General features: G+C 43.6%; 1 protein-coding gene across 1 annotated transcript in view; it reads right to left on the bottom strand.

The window, feature by feature from the left end:
• MYBBP1A (MYB binding protein 1a) overlaps nt 1–17,938 on the bottom strand; it is a gene marked incomplete at its 5' end in the record, with an annotated part of 57,694 nt that overhangs the window by 20,387 nt on the left and 19,369 nt on the right. The window contains 2 exons of the mRNA XM_085314656.1: nt 13,791–13,859; nt 15,730–15,861. Of these exons, the coding sequence (XP_085170782.1) occupies nt 13,791–13,859; nt 15,730–15,861 (201 nt within the window). The remainder of the gene's footprint in view (nt 1–13,790; nt 13,860–15,729; nt 15,862–17,938) is intronic.

Genomic DNA, 17,938 nt, shown 5'->3' with positions numbered 1-17,938 from the left:
CTTCCTCATCATTGCTGAAGCAAAACACATCCAGGCAACAGAGCAGGGTGTCCCAGCTCTCAACTTTGCAGGTTGGGAAGGAGCAAGTCTCTTCCCTAGAGCATACCATTCCTGCAGCTGATAGTCCCACAGGACCCATCAAACCTGGTCGTATCGAAGCACAACCGGAAGGGTCAGGGCTCCGCACCGGCTGCCCGGGAGCGCTCAGCATGGCCTTGCCAAAARCCCGCCGAACTGGCGATTCGCACGCCCCAGAGCTGAATTCCCTTCGYCAAAAAGCCTTCAGAACCAATTGTATTTCACAGCTTAAATTAAGTTTCTGCGACAAATGGATAAGAAAAATTTTGCAAGGCTGGTTAATTACGATATGTAAAGCATTTATGTGAAACCTAAATCACATTTTACAACCTTTGATGAGTAAGGCAATCTTGCTCAGTATATTCCCACCAAACATCCTAGCTCATCAAGCTCCTGCAGTTTTCAGGGTTTTTGAATAAGCCATTCTGTACTGCAACCCAGTCTCATTCAAAGTAGACTGTACCTGTTCCTTCTTCCTAGTAATAATGCAGATTTCCACAGCTGTGGGAGGATGCTTTCCATCTGGGATCCTTTAAATAACTCACAAGAGCTTGCATATTTCCATTTTTAAAATAGTTCTGACACACAAGACACATTTTGCTCTTATACTAGAKGCAGGCTATTGGTTTACGCCTTCCTTGAGCACAAAAAAGTTATTAGAGAATTTGTTTTTCATTTCATTATTTTAAGTCAATTATTTTATGCCAAAACCTCTCAAACAGGCACCATCCCTCTCTCTACCTATTCTCTAAAAAAGCTAAACAGCAGGTTGCAAACACAAGGGTTTGCATGTCCTTATAAGCGGTTGAACATACAGCCCCAGCAATTCCCAGTGCAGGCCAACTTTCCAGTCACAGCAATACTGAACTCAAGAAGAAACAGAAAAAGGAAAAGCAATCACCTGCCAGTCACCTGCTCAGTGGAGTGGTAAGTCCCTAGAGGTAGCAGGAGAGCTGGATGTCTCACCTGCATAAGATGGGCTCAATACCAGTGTTTCAGAGATGCTGGAAATCTCTCTAAGATGCCTGCAAATAGGAGAAAACCACACACACACACACAACAGCAGTGCTTCCAATTCTCAGATCCTGATCCCTGCTTTGTAGCTCTGCTTCTGGATTTGAAATTTCACTAACCTACTTGCCGAAAARGAGCAAAAGCTCCTGGGAAGACAGCAACTGAAGCAAAAGTGACTGGATAGAAATGCAGAGATCTTCATCTTTCTACCCTTCCTGATGACTCTCCCTCCCACCCTCCCTTTTTAATCTTTACTATCTTTCATGCACTTCTTCACCCATGGCTCAACGCCCTGCCTTACACCGCAGCAAAGAGAAGTTCAGAAGTCTGTACACTCGCACTTGTGTTCCCATGGCTCYGAGTCGCAGGTGTCACATCGCTCAGATGGGCTGCTAATCTCATTCTGCTGCTACGGAGCACTTGTCTACGATACAGAAAGTTTTGTCACATTAGCTATACTGGCACCTCCTCCTCCTCCACAACACGAAAATAGTTATTCCAAGACAGAAGTACTTAAACCACCATTGCCAAATCTGATTGAAAAATAAAAAAAGGATTGAGCTATGGTCAGTATGAACCACCTTTATATAATGCAACTGCGTCTACGCTACAGTTAAATCAACCTTAGCCCTGCTGGTAAATCCATCATTGCTTTCACTGTGAAGATTTTTTGTTTGTTTTTCTTTTTCTTTTTTTTTTTTTTKTTTTTAATATACTTGAAGCAGTCAAGACACTGAGACACTGGAGCAACTTGCCTGCAGATGTGGGCATACACACTCCTTTYGCTTATGTAAAAGTTTCTTTATGCCCTAAAACATCATTCATTATTGGTTATCCAGGGACTCTGCAATCACTGGAAAGTATCCTCTCCATTGCTGCCAAGAAGTGGATTTTTCCATGCTCGGTTACTCTGCAAACAGTGCTCTGGGGGATGCTCTTGTCAGAAGAAAAGCCTCATCTTCTGCCTGTCTAACCAGAGGAGCCCAAAGGCGAGAGCCTGCTCAGGACGAGGGTCACAACAGGACACCTGCGCTCTGCGCTCCAGTACAGTTACTGCCTTCAGCACCGCTCTGTCGGGGCTGGGATAGCAAAGAATCGAAGCTCCCTCCTACAGTCACCACAATCTAGCAGAAGCTAGTGACAGAAATAAGATGTTATTAGACTTTAAGGCAGCAGGGATGAGTCAGTACACACAGGGAGAAGATTTGACACTGCAATTTTTCAGAAGATATCTGCACGTTAAATACTGGCCTTCACTGGCAGGTTTTCTGCCCAAGATGAAGGGTCTGCAGGMCAGTCAGGCAGTCAAAACAAAGAATATACAATATGACACACTGGACTCCTGGGCCAGGCTTGGCTCATGGTATTARAAACTAGCTTTGAACTTTTCATCACACACACAACATAAAGATACAGCTAGTGAGCATGYAGGATTGGGGGAAAACATTATTTACTTATGTTCTTCTTCCACCAGGGGCCAAGAGCAGCCCCTCAGGACACRGCAATCCCTACAGAAAAATCTGGATATTGGTCTGCTGCTTTGGTGAACACAAAGGTTCATTTCTCCCTGGGGTAAACACCATATCAAAAGGGCCAACTGGTCTTAACGTTTCCCTCAAAAAAGTCAATAGCTTATTATCCCAAATTCTTGCAAAATAAAAAGATGCCACAACTGTTAAGCAACTTGCATAAAAAACAAGATAAATCAGTAGCAGAGCACAGATTAGTGCCCACGAGCAGTGATGTTTTCTTGTTCTCTTTGTAATGTCCTGAGCAACAGGATTGAAATAYTAGTGAGGAATATTGGTATCAACAGGGTGTACCGAGCAAAGCAATGGATCCTATGCAATGCATCCAAGCTTCTCCCTTCTCACATTAAAAAAATAATATTAATTTTAAAAAGAAGACAGAACATATGTTTATTTCCCTCCACACTCCCAAATGCACTACACTCCAAAGCTAAAAACAAAGTCATAATAAAAAAGAAATGGCTAAAACAATCTGGTTTCTTAATATGGGCCTGTTGATTTTGAAGCATTTCTGCTTTGCTTTAACAAGCTCTTCTGTCTGAACAACGGAGCTAAAAACATCCTTTTGTTAAGAAACGAAAGCAAAGATTCTCACAGAACATCCAGGAGCTGAGGTTCAGAGTAATCATGCCAAATATCACAAAACCTTTTATGAAATCATTATCTGGGCACTATCCTTTCTCTCGATCCTGGCTTCCCTCCAGGCAAAAAAAAATAAAATAAAGAAAAAAGCACCACAAAGACTTTTACTTTGTCAACATTGATTTCATGTCAGCTTTGATTTTATTGACGTGCACGCGATCAAAAACCAAGGAACTCCTGCAGCACCTCAAGTTAATTGCAGGTATCTGTAAAACCAAAACCAACAGGTGCCCCCACCAGTTCCCCTGCTATGGGTGCTTCTCCCAAACACGTCCTAAGCCAGATGTCTCCTCTGCACCACAAAGCCAATTTTCCCCAAATAAGGGGAGTCATGCAATAGGATTTTCTTAGGACATTCAGAAGGCAGCTACTGCATAATGCAGTCTATTTGAAGAGACTTTGCTAAGGTCAAATTTAATAATTTAAGAGATTTAAGAGCAGTATGTATTCAAAAAAAGCCCATGTTGCCTATGCACTGCCTGCCTTTTAGCTGCAGTCTCCAATTTACTAGACCAGAGTCTTGCTGTTGCAAGGACGAAGGTTTTCATCTTCTAAGAACATTTATCAGTAGATAATAAGAAATTAGAATTCCMTTCACTCAAATGTCAACTATTGAAGTTTACCTTTCAAAATATATATATATATATAAAAAAAAAAGTACTCCTCGCACATCAATAAATTTGCTAGCTTGAAACATTGAAATAAACAGCACTGCTAAGCAAAATGAAAAAGTTGGAATTGTACTGGGTTGAACTTTGTAGAYTCATCCAGCCACATACTCACCGGCACATCTCTTCATTTTGCAGAATGCGCTGAGAGAAGCAGCGTGACATGACAAGCTGCACGTTTCCCTAGGGCACAAGGGCCATGTTTTTCAGTATCTGTACTACTAGAGATGGCTCAAAAATCCAGCACAGAAATCCCAACTCCTTTCTTGTGCTTCAGCTCTTGCATGTGGAATCTCAATAGTGGCCAGGAGAAACCAGAGAGAAGCAGCCAACCTCCACCCCCAATAAACAACAGAAAAGGACCTACCACCTTCAGCTGGAGCTCATCAGACCAGCTCTGTCACTGACCACTACCATTTCATTTTACATTGCAGAAGCCCTAATCTTCCTCACCTGACAACAAAACAACCTTCCAACACACCTACTAGTATTTCCAAACAAAGTTGCAAAAGCCCATGTAAACATAGCAGCAAACATTACCCAAAACTTCAACAAAACAGAATTCAGTCCTGGTGCTTTTAAAATATTTTGTAGCATGCAACTTGAGCCCACATGATTGTAATAGACACCATTTCATCACAACCACAGGCTTTTCCCCCCTCCTCCTGTTTTTCATTAAGCTATCATTAAATACATGGCCATGACCTTACCTYCAAGCAAATTTTGCCCATTTGTTCCACACCAATATCTACTCATCATGTTGATCAGAGGGTTCTGTTTGACAGCCTGGGCAGAAAGCACCTAGGTGGCTCACGGTGAAATGCACTTCTTTTCAAAAACTATGAACTCCCCACGTGTCAGATGRCATTCAGTAGGCTAGGAAATTACTCAGTCTTCGGAAATCACTGCAATATGGACTATATCTAACTCCACAAGCCCATCCAGGATGCAAGGCTGTTAATGCTACTGTTCAATCCTAACCTTGGATTGCTTTTGCCAGCAGCTGTGTCTACTACATTATCAAATACAAYGTAGGTGACCTCTTAGTTTTCTTAATGCCTCCCCAGCTAAGATTAGAAGTATGTTTCGTCCATCACTTACGATTTGCTGCATGGCCAGCAACACAAAAAACTGAATAAATATTTCTGATATCCAAGGAAGCAGAATAAAGAAGCAAGTAAGAACTTCTTCTTGCTCTCTTAGTGCTGCACCAAGCACAGTGCAATAGGGGATAAAGACAGAGACTACTAACAGGGCATTTTCTCTTTGCCAGTCAGTTAATGCCTGGTTATGGATTTCTATGTGGGCAACGCAGGTAACTATTTGCTAGATATTTCTTGCAAAATGCTTCCACAGGGACCATTTAAAGGCACCAAGCCATACAATAAATACTCCCATCTGAAGGAAAAACAGTACAGCTGACAGTACTCGTGATGCTCCAAAGAGACCAGCACAGACGCAATGACAGGAGTCCCTTGTCCATCTGAAATACAACACACGAGCACATAAAAGTTTGCAATGCAAATATAAGTAAAAACTGTCAGGAGATTTCAAGCACTCTGCTTAACTGCAGTCAGAGGGAGCTGAAAAATGTAAGCAGCTCTTTTTAAATTTTCAACCATCTCACATAAGCGAGAGGGAAAGCAGAAAGAAACACAACTTACATAGCAGTTCATTCCAGACAGCTACATTTCACTATGGCATCAGACACCTTTCTAAAGAACATCAGAGACTATTTATAGATATTGTCAACATCTTCCAAAGAAAAACAGTTTCTTGAGCTCTCCCAGTGCAACAGAGGCTCTCAGAAGTGAAAAGTTGGACTGCAATAATCCACATCTACAACCACCCTAAAAGTCTAGGRATTAAGAACTTGGTCCTAAAATGTAGAGCACTCTGGCCCTAACCCAGCAAAGCACTTAAGCATTCAACTCTTTCCCCTTTGACTTCAGAGGGACCATTTACATGCCTAGAGCTAGTCCATGTCACAGGGCTTTGCTGGCTCCTGATCACATAGCTCAGAAGGATGCAGGAGTCAGCCCCTTAGTTCAGCTTTACCTTACAAAATGCAGAATCTCCTTGCCCATCTCATTAAACAGAACAGAAACAGGAATATGAAAGCAGAACACTAACTGGGATAAAAGCACGTCAGTTCAATACACACCTACCAGCTGCAAATGACTTCTCTTAAAGAAGAGGGGTCTCCAGAGAAAGGATGCATGTGGGGCAGAGAGAGACAAAAAAGGAAGAAGCCTGCAGGCAACAGCCACAGTTGCACTGTATTGCATGAAGAAGTCACCACTGCCTCTGGGTAGTTCACTCTTTGAAAGTCTGCTCACCTCAGTGGGACCTTGGGACGAGCCCTCCGTCTAAGGCCACCTCTGCAAAGCACTCAGCAGCATGTCCTGCCTCTGCAGAGAAGGGCTGGAGGACGTTTTGAAGGAAGGATACCTTTCAGTCACCAAGCATTTTCTTGGCTAACATCAGCAGCCTGGTTCTCATTTCAGACAGAAAAGAGATGGAGTCAAACCGGTGCTGGTACTCACATGGGGAGGTTTATTTTGTTTCAGTATTAGTTACAGCTTATGCAAAATATTCCACACCAACACTTTCCTATACCATCTGCTGGAAACTATCTGTGAGAACGCAGGCAAGGCATGGCGCATTAATGTAGTGATCTATTCATTTATCACAGCACGAGGAGGAACGCTCCCACACGCACGCACAGAGGGGTGCTGGCTTCTGACGCTGTGCAGTGCTTTTACAGCTCTTACTGTATTAAAGTTTAATTACTTTTTAACTTAGATATTTACATAGAACATAAACTGTTCAGACAGATAACTGTCAGCCAGCCAAAAACACTTCGGCAGGACTTCAGGATCGTATTTTACTCTTYTGATGATGGCAGCCCTGGCACAAAATTACTTCAATTCTGTAAAATTATTTCTATATAAGCTCAATCCCTTCGGGGAGACTGCGAAAATACCAAGGTCAATTAGTAAGTTATCTAAAATACTCTCTCTATCAGATAGATCTTATAGGGTTACATGTCACAGACTGCTTTATAAAAACATGTTTTGGAACATAAATGAATCTCTATGACAAAAGTTGACACTTCAAACTCTGTTTCAGTGGTCATTCTCATTTCTACACTAAGCAAAATGATTTTTATTAGCTTCATGACAGCTCTGTGCTTACATCAGCCTTGCAGAATTCTAGCCAAATCACAAAAAAAAGAAACTCTGGTGATGGACAAATACAGCATTGTTATGCTCCCAGCTACTGCAACATCCTCAATCAATACAGCTTTAAAAGTAAGTAACACAGAGATGTATTCAGACTGATTTGTGACCACAGTGCAAAAGTAATTACAGAGGCTCTCGGTAATAGCGGTAATAGCGTTGAAGTACACGTACCCCAGTGCCTTTCCCAAAGGAACAGAGCAAGGCATAGGTATCAATTGATTTGCCTAAACTCTATGAAAAAGTTACAGATTGGAAGTAGTCTAGATGTCTGCACGTACAACTGAGACGGGGACAACATCTTACTCTGGTAGTAATAGATGTTTCATTTTCAAATTGGCTGTGACTATAAATAAAATTTTCATCAGCCACCAAACACAAAAGAGGTGGAGCCTGTGTTGAGCCACTTATCCTAAGAGGCTCTTGCACAACAGCTGATATGCAGAGCCATTACCACTTAATTAAACTTAACAATGGAGAAGCCAAACCACAAAGGGTTTTTCTCTATAGGTTACCACTTAAACACTGGTCAGCTATGCTCAACCGTTTGTGTTGAAAACAAAATGCTCTTTTATTTCAGCTTGCTTCAGGAGCAGCAGGGACTATGTCCTCAAAAAGTGCTTGGCACTGTATTTAATGGACCACAACGCACAGAATACCTTGCTAGTGCATCAGCTAACAAGATGATTTCTAGCAGAGAAAATCAAGAAGGCTCCATAGAGATGTTGTCCAGTGGCCTAGAACAGCTCCACAAAGAATCACAATAATGAAGTTTTGCTGCTGGAACAGGAGGACTGCTCAGTAGTCAGAGCACTGGCTTAAGACTCAGAAGATTAGAATTCATTTCTGAGCTCAACCACTTATCATCCCCAAAGGACAGAAGGAACAGGCCTTCCTACYGCAGTAAATGCTCTTTTGGAACACTGTCTTACCAGGTGCACGTGCACTGCTTTCCACAGCAGTGTCCTGCTGGTCAACAAGCAGTATTTTTACAGGAAAAGCATGCTTGTTCCAGTCCAGGCTTCCAGAGAGGTTTTTGCTTCAGCCCATACACAGTTCACAGCTGGCCCTTGGTGCATGCGCTTGCCACAGAACCCTGCATCAGCAATAAACCTGGGTACCGCAGTGCAACCAGCCACACGTTCTCCTTCTTCACCTCATCCTCAAAATAACAAAATTAATCTTTAGGGAAAAAGCATTAGTTCACTAACTCATCCAGCCCTCTGGCAGCACAAGCATGTATGAGAGAGAATGTGTACGGTGGGGCAGGGGGGGAACTGCAATAAAAGCCTCACCATAACTGATGATACATCACCAAAGAATKTGTGCTATTACGGCATCAGAGGGACAGCCCAAGACCGCACACAGTTCCTGAAGTAGATGTTACTGCAGCTATGCTGAACATCCTGATACTGCTAAAAATAAACCAGGAAGACATTCCTCACCTAAGGCTCAGGAGGGTTCTGGTATGTAGCTGAGTCATGCAACAATCATTAAATTAAACACATCTTGTTCCTCGGTTTACACTCCATCAGCACAAGGCAAAATAACAACCCATTTGTGTGTAGTGAAAAAGCAACACTGCACCCACTGAAACAWGGCACAAGGAAGCAATCTCAAAGCCTGGAAAACAATTTTTCTCCTGGAAAACAATTGCWGCAGTACGATCAAATTGCATTAAGGAAGGAGGAAGTGAGAACAAGCTCACACACATTTATTTCCAAACAGAATTGCAGAGAATGTGTTTAGTGCTTGTAGAAGACATCAGACTGACAGCAATATCCTTAGTCAACAAAACGGCACACAAGCCTCCCCGACCTGTTAGCACCACACACATTTTGCCTGGCTAACTGCAAGGCTTTGCACTGCCAACAGGTTCAACCGTGCCAGAAGCTTACCACAATTTATTAGCGCTAGGTCTGTGCAGAGGTTTAACACAAGCTCTGTTTTTGATGATATGTCATTTGTCCATACCAGTCTTATCACTGAAATAYATTCCCAGCTCTCATCTGTACTTAATCTGTTTGGAGCACACGTGTGTATGCAGGTATGCATGCATGCAAGGGATTCTCAAAACAGCTACACTTTACTTAGGTGTAAGCTCAGTTTCGGTAAGAGAAAGCTATCAAATCTGCCAATACACATGACAAGATTCAGCACAAGTGTGCACTGGTTCCACGGTCCTATCACTGAAGACATTTCTCCTCATTGCTACAGCAAGTACAAGATCATAAACAGTGAGATTGATTTTCAGGGCCTCTCTCCTCAAGGCTGCATCCAAAAAGCTGGATTAGACCCTCCAAAATTGTTTTACTTCTTTACCACCTTGTCTTTTTATTATTTTAACTTGTAGCACTTTTCCCACATATTAAAGGCTCACTTGAAAAGTTTTGCAGTTAAGTACTTGCAGTCTAGTGATTTCATAGTTACTCTTTGACTTTTCCTACTGTAGACAACAGTGAAACTCATACAGATCACAGACATGCAGCAGGCCATATTTTGAGAAGACCACGCATGACAGCTATAAGTTTTATGTTGGTTTAAACACCACATATGGGAAAGCAAGGGCCAACAAGAGTTTAGGAAAAAGATTCTAAGACACAGCAAATATCACAAGATTTCCTAGTAAAGTAAACGAAAAACATTCAAATGGCTGAAATGGCAACACTGAGCATTCAACGCCCCAGATGCCAGGGAGTTACAGTGYACCTGAACACCCAGCAGAATACAGTTCATGGTTTCCTGCAGTCAGGGTGGTCTCACAAAAGGAGGGAGGCCAAGCTCAGAAGCATGAACTGCCTGATAAAAGGCGATTTTGCAGGTCTGCTGTCACACAGGTCTCCATCCTGTGTCTTTCTGACATACAGGCTCCRACAGGCACCAAAGTGAATTCAGGCCAGGCTGACATCTCCCCTTCCCAGACCAAGAATCCCCTGCCCTTCCTTCCCCACGCTGGTGAACGCCAGTCTGTCCAACGCCTGAAAAGGGAAACTGTTGTACGAAGTCTCCTGCAGGCATCCCTGCACCAGGAGTTAACACCACTGGAACAGACCTTGGCTACATGTACAAGTTTCAGTTTCAAATTCAATCTCAGTTAGACCATTGCAAATTCAACATACCAGTTTAAAACAGGTTACACACAYACACACAYATATATATATAGGCTGAGCTTGCTGCTGGAAAAACATACCAACCCAAACACTATCAGCTGGGTTTAAAACTGCCTTAAGAGCTCTCATCCCCCAAAATACTATTTGTTTCACCTCACTAAATACTTCACTRTGAAGGTGAACACCCTTATTGTTGCTTTAGGCACGTGGAAACAGTGGCAAAGGGGCCAAYTTCATGTTAATCACACTATTTAAAATCGTATTTTTACAGCTTTCTTTTTTTTTTCCTGTTAAGCTTTGCATAGAGATGCCCGTTCTGATACCCCTGCTTTTCAATCTCTCTAGGAGACCCTTCTCTACAGCAATCACACAGGCCAAAGCAACACAGCTCCCATAACAGCACCTAACACACCTCCAATCCACCYACAAGCACCTCCTCATCTTTAAGAGGCACAGTGCTGCTGCAGAGGGTTTGATATGCTCTGTGTTTTAAAGGATGGGGACTTAAGCAGACAGGTTGCACAGAAAGGCTGTTGCAATGCAAGATCCAGTTGCCCAAGTCATCAGCTAGAACCAACAGTCCACATAAGACACGCTTTGATGATCCTCATACTCACTTCACAGGAGCCACAGCTCCATGCTAATGAATGCTACCACTGGATGAAGCAAAGCCCAGCTGCCGCCCCTGCACTGACCATCCCTATACCACGGACAAGACCAGAGAATTTATTAGAGAGCTGAAATAAAAAAGGGTACACGTACAGGGGGAAGGTAAGTTCTCAGCCAAATCACTCTCATGCCTGTTTGGCCAAACAACTGCACAAATACTTGAGTATTCGACAGACAGTGGGTCCCCAGGGCCAGGACAAGCGGCTGGAGCTGGAGACGCTGGACTGCTCCTCTCCAAGGCAACGTCAGCTGAACAGCGTCTGAAGAGCACCTGAATTTCCTATGGGAACAGCTCTCAGTTTCAACTGCCTGGCAAACTGAATTTCACAGACCTGCAGCAGCTCACAACAAAAGGCACAGGAACAGCACTGCACCTGTGGTTAAGGTTTGCTGTTTCTAGACAAGAGCCTCGGCAGGTCCTGGCTGTATTGGTGGTAGCTTGCTGAGCACACAGGAAAATGGGCTGCAGGCAACCTCAGCCAGGCTGGTGCACGGCTGTCACTTAGCATCCAAGTTTTACTTCACCAGAGGCGCYCACAAGAGCAGAGCTCCTTGAGGTAAGAGCGGGACATGAACACCAGTGGCCACAAGACCTTGCCTTAAAAGTCTGGGACCTGCTTGGCTGAGAAGAGAAACAGAAGAGACCGCCTTATGTGAGTGCTGCGCTCACAAATTCCCAGTTATTTGGGGAGAGGGTGAAAGGAACCCCTCTTTCCATCCTCCCCATAAACTGCTTTTTCCCTTATTCAAAACTATCTAAAAAAACCTGACCCCCTACCTCCTCGGGAAGGGCTTCCTGCGGGCCAGCTGGGAGGGCAGCCCGCAGCCCTACCAGGCCAGGGCCCCGGGGTCCRTTAGCAGGCGGCCAACGTGAGACACCTGGCCAGAGCCGTGGGGCTCCACCTTTCCGTGCAGAGCACAGCCCTGCCTTGGCAGCGCGAGCCTGGGGGCTCCTTGCCAAAGGGAGCTGCAGAGCCAAGRAGTTAAACTCACAGTGGGATTAGCTGTTCATACAGATAAAACAGGCACAGCCAAAACGATCATAATTAATAACAGAAGAGTGTTAGAAGGAGGATTAGGCCTCATGTCTCAGGGATTAAGGTAGTTTAATGATTAGAGGCCAATATTTCGGAGCTGAAAATGGGAGACTACTCACTTGCCTCTGAAGCATCAGGGCTGGCCATAGCCAGGAGACCTTCAGTGTCTTTAGGAATCTGAGCTGGATAGTCCTTGGCAATAGCTAAGCCTCTCCCTGTTCCCCACATTATCCCAGAGGCTGCCAGGAGCTGCAGAATCTCCAGGGAAGTTATCCCATTGCTTTACCCAAACATCACTTTACCACCTACACCCATCTAGCTTGTCCCTATGCTTGCCTATCCCTTAGGACACCACCAAGGCATATTTGCACTGAGAATCAGAAGTTTAATCCTAAACCTGACAAATTAGGCATTTAGTGGGGAGAAGCTAGAATTCCAGAAAAGAAAGCAGACTGCAAAAAAGTAAAGCTGTAACTCCAAACTCCAAAGGCTTTACACGGCTTACTCTCCATGCTGCCTTTGTTTAAATAGTAGAATATCCATGTTCTCTATCCACTCTCCCACACACAGATATATGTATGTCTTTCCTCACTCCTCTCACCCACAGATAAACAGACTGGAAACGAAGCTTGAGCAGATAACTGTGGGAGCCCTGAAAGGACAGTGCTATTCCCTGCGGGAAGCAAAGATATCCACATGAATGAAGCTGTTTGCTGAGGATGCTGTTCTGGTCTCTTGAGGATAGGATCAAGTACGTGCTTTCTAATTAATTTGTTTGTTATTTGTGTAATACATCCTGGTTTCTATCCACTGAGATTACTAATAGCTTAATTCTTTTTTTTTTTTTTTTTTTTTTTTTTTTTTTTTGTTTAATTGGAGCCATTCCTATTGGGTAAAAAAGCCTGAAAGCAGAAATAACTGCAGTATACACTAACGATACAAAGCAGCTTTAGAGTGAACACATACCTAGCCTTTCTCATTCCCTCTGATCATCAGAACAATAAAACAGCTATTTATAAAGCAGAAAGGTCAATCTTGATGCACTTCGGTGGGGACAGATGCGTGTTACAGCTAGGGGGTGGGAAAGTACATGGCACAATGCTACTGGCCTAAAGGGGTTTTGGTTATTAACTACATGGAAAGCACTTCTGCTGCAGCGGATGTTGCAGTGAAAATCCAGACAAGCCTCCTTCCCTGGTCAGGCAACAGAGAGCTGTGCAGTCACCCTGCAATACTTTATTGATAGAGCTCCGTGCACTTCGTGTTAGCCAGGCACATGCAATCAACCATTAAAAATTGGATCTATAGTACAGGTGGTTTCTAACTAGACAGAGACCCAAATGGCCTAGAAAATGTTGGACAGCTGGCAAGGCACAGAACAGACTCGTGAAGCTAACCTTGACTTAGTATTAGGGGACTAGAATTACAGCACAGTGCACTAATGCAGAAGAATATCATATTGATAAGAAAATAATTAAGGCAAAGATGACTGAAGGCAACATCTAACAAGCAAGCCTCAGTCCTGCAAGCAACAGATTTTTAAATGAGGCAGTTTTTAAAAGAGGTGCTACCAAGGAATGTGTGTGACTGAATGCATAAGCCACTTCCAAAACTTCAGTCACACACCGGAAGCAGCAAGGCAAAGTTTGCAAAAGCCCTCCTCCTAGGAGGCTTGCTTCTCAAAACTGGGCAACCCTAACGGCAGCAATAAACACGTTAAGCATCACCTGAGCTGCTGTGATTAAGTGCTTTCTACAACTGACTGTTCAATACAGTTTTGTTTGTTTGCGTTCATTCTTACCTGCTGATGTTGCCTGGCTCCAGCAGTGATAGACTTGACAAGAGTGTCTACTAATGGCTTACACATGATCTGTAACAAAGAAAGAGTCTGTTAGTGGTGTGCTGACAGACAAATTTGTTTTCTCAAGAGAAACGATCTATATTTTACACAGCTTCTTGATCAAGAAGAAAATGCCACAAGAGAGACAAATGCCCAGAGACCAGCAACAACTTCTTTGAAAAGTAACAGCTTTGTTCACATCAGCCCTGGGTGAAATCTTGATCACAGTGAAATCAAAATCAACAAGATTCTTGACTTGGAAAAATCAAGCCAAGATTTCACCTCCTGCGTTCTGCCTGGTTCTTGATTTAAGTGTGCATCTCCCTGATATTTTACGTAGGCAGTTCACTTCACGCAGAGGCACAACCCCAGTGGCAAAGAAGAACATGCTGACTTAAGACTGCAGAATGTCAGAGCTTGGGGAAAGATCTGATCCCACACACTATGGGGGGAGAAAGGGTACCAGAAATAACTGTGTCAGGAGGAAGGCTTCACAGGCTATCCTGAACTTGCTGCCTGTAGCATATCTTGATCAAAACAATTCTAGAGAAGGTGTCATTGTCAGCAAAGTCTGATGAACCTCTTATCTGCCCTAAATGAGTAATTTTGATGTTCCTACATAAATTCTTCAAGCTTTAGGTGCTAAAGGAATCCAGAATATGACACAAAAAATGAGAAGGCAAGTGGATTACAAACACCTTGCTTGCAGGCCTCCAAAGGCATCTATCAGACAGTGGAAGGTGAGGCTCTGACAAGGCTTGGACAGCAGTTTGCTGCACGATTCACTCCTCATATAATATGTGGATGGCTACACTAACCACACCACCCAAAATGGCTTCTTTTTTGGATAAGAAAGTACTAAAATTGACAGGTCTAACAAGTGGTTAAAACCTAGCTTTAAAACAGGCCAATATGTAAAGCATTAGCTTTATTTTATGAAAGGGATGTGCTCAAAGATTTAAAAGACATTTTTGCAAGGAACAAAGCCAGAGGCTCTGCAAACCAACAGATTTTAAGCATGCTGCATCAGTCAGCAACACAGAACACCTCTCCGCCCTGTTTCACTAGCCAGGGGTAGTGTTATCCCAGCCTGGTGTCCCAAGAAACTTGGTATGCAAAAGAACTCTTTCTTGGATGGATTCCCTCGCAGTCTGAAAGTATGGATCATCTTCCTCCAGTTACACAAGCCTACATCTCCTCCCACCCTCCCTTCAGATATCAGTTCTAAAAGGTCAACGATGCTTGAGAAAGGACTTCTGGCAACTGGCTCCATCACACTCACTGACCTAAAAACTTCTTAAGTATTGCACCACATTCAGACCCAAGGCCTGTTGCTTAAAAGCTGGCTGTCTTCATAGGGGAGGCCAGCTTCAGGAATGGGTCAAGTTTGCAGGAAATTCCCCAAAGATTTTGAACACTGATGCTGTTTGAACACCCAGTTTGCAGATTAGACTCCAGTTAGACTCTATGTCCTACAGTCTCCTGAGAAGAAAAGTAAGTGTGCACATAGTCAGAGCAAAGCTGGACAGGAGCTACATTAGCTGTTCAAAGAAGCTGGCCCCTGCTGCCTGTATGCAAGCTTTATTCATCCACATTTCTTGAATATGGGTAGAAAATTCAGGCTTCTTAAGGCACTCTATAAAGAGCAATCTTCTATTCACCTGCACTCTCCATGCATTATCCCCAACCCAAGCCATAACAGTGATCTTGCTCTTCTGCAGCAGTGACATCCAAACATCCAGCACCAGGAGCCTAAGCAGGTAAAGATTCTTGAAAATCTTAAAGCAGTTTTTAAAAGCCTTGCAATAAATTTTAAGTCTCTCCTCTTACTTTCCCCAGGCTTACAACTCCACTTCAGAGCCACTGGAAGACAGTGTACCACACAGTTAGCAAAACTCACCGGGAAACGGCTGAAAAGATCAAGGAACATTGAGGCTGTAAGGGCACTGTTTCGTTTAGACAGGAATTGTGTTAGTGCTTCCTGATATATTACAGTCACTCTGTCCACATCCAGACTGCCCGTGCTCAAAATCTGAAGGGAAAAAACAGGAAAAAAAAAAAACATAAAACACAAAGATGAATCACTAGTAATGAAGCTATTCATCTCTATCAGGGCACACCGAAATTTTTCCAGTAACTAAATATCCTTGGGTAGCTTGTATGCTACAGGCCACAGTGCCATGAAGAACTGCCAAAGTGGGCCCCAATGTCGTCCCATGGCAGTGCCGACAGCAGTACGACCACGTTGGCGAAGCGCAGCACAGCTTTCTAACACTACATACACAGCACGTAGTGTGGGAGCTGTATTTCTAGGTTTGTGACGAGCACATCTAGCAAACATTAGGTTGACATCATGCTCACCATCCCTGCAGCAGCTGCACTGTGCACGTGGTGCTCTCAGCTGTGGTGATGTCTGGATGTGTAGATTTAGAGCTACATATGCTTAGCAGCTATATCCATGATTTCTCGGTACCCAGCAGACAAGCCCCAGCTCTGATCAGAGATCCAAAAATCCCAGAAATGTGTAAAATGCTCTAATATCCCCCTCTGGTGGGCAATAAGAAACCAAGACATGCAGTAGCTAACTGAGACCTGCACAGTCCATACACATCTAAACAGACATCACAGGGAGGAACAAGGAAGACAGCATCACATCCTGACATTCCCTACAGTTATCATATTGCCAGGGAAGCACAGCTTTATAGGGAAAAAAGAAAAATTAAGAATCAGGAGATTGAGGCTGGGATTTTCACAATAGCAGATAGGTCTTTTGTGTACATCTGCCCAAGTAATTTGTCCAAGTCCATGCAGCAAGTTAAAGCCACATTAACGCTGTGTCCATTCACAGCCCAAACTCCCACTGCTACCTCAACTGGACGCAAGCTAGACTGGAGCAGAGAAGGTGGATCTTGAAATACATGACGTTTCCTAGTTAAGTGTTTATACTTGGGACTTCTTTGAGATGTGTATCTACAGGGAAAAAAAAAAAAGAAAAAAAGAAAAAAGATCCCTCCCATGAAGATGTTGCTTACTATTTTAAATTTCTTCTGTAGTCACAGGCTCTTCCCTAAATTTGGCCACCGCATCATAGGATCTCTACCAGCCCTGCTCTGCTGCTTACTGAAGAGCTCTAGAGTATGCTTGCGAAGTGCTGCTCACTGGAAACACATGACACTTCTGTCTGTGGTCCCCTCTTGCAAAGCCTTGCTAGCCTCAAGCCAACATCAACACCAGAAGCATCATACCAGTCAATCTGTGTCACTTCCCTCAAACCAGCAACTTAGTTCAGCTGCTGGCTGCATTTTCGGCTGGACAAGACCACAGCCCTTTCTCTTGCCCTGAGAAGTCGCACAATGCTCTGAAGCATCCTCTTGACGTAGTCTCAACATCAAGTGTATTGTTTATATTACCAAAAACTCCCACTTTGTTTTTCTTCCAGGAAGGCCCAGCACAGAGCAAGAGTTGCTCAGATTAACATTCCTGGTCTCTCACTAAGCCTTAGAAACATTAGCTATCTTTTCAGCCCCAAATAAGATCTCAGTGTTTAGAATTTCCAGATCTTCTCTTGTCATGAGGTAACTTTATTTTCTTCCCCTAGAAAATGTCAATAGGATTAAGGTACCAATTCCTGCATACAACATGAGGAGTTCAGAGGCAAGTACTTGGACAGTCAGAGAAATCTTGTTCCCTAAGCTTCTAGGGCAGATGACTGGCCTGGGCCACCCAGTTTACAGGATCACAAACTTCAGAGGCCTGTGAAATTCAGCAGAGACGGTAGATGAAAGAGAACCATACGGTAAGGCCCCCTGAGTGATAACACACATAGCACAACTGGGTGCACAACTACACTGAAATCAAGACTGTTCCACACACTCCTCGCCCTGAGCTAACTCAGCGCAGACCTCGGAGAGATCCAGAGTTCACTCTTACTCATCACCGTCTCATGGCTCCTTGCTCCTGAACACTCTCCCAGAAAAACTGAGTGACTGTGAAGAGGTTAATAGAAAAATAGCAAACTAGCCAGGTGAGCAGCATAAATACTCATCATGCTTTTTAGGCAATTAACCGGAGATCCACTGTACACCAGCAGCCCCTGGTGGCTGTGTGCA

The sequence above is a fragment of the Rhea americana genome, unplaced genomic scaffold, assembly GCF_003343005.1.
Source record: "Rhea americana isolate MKP2758 unplaced genomic scaffold, rheAme1 scaffold_111, whole genome shotgun sequence".
In the NCBI taxonomy this organism is placed as follows: Eukaryota; Metazoa; Chordata; class Aves; order Rheiformes; family Rheidae; genus Rhea; species Rhea americana.
The sequence above is the reverse complement of the archived record's forward strand: the minus strand, read 5'-3'. Positions and strand labels throughout refer to the sequence as shown.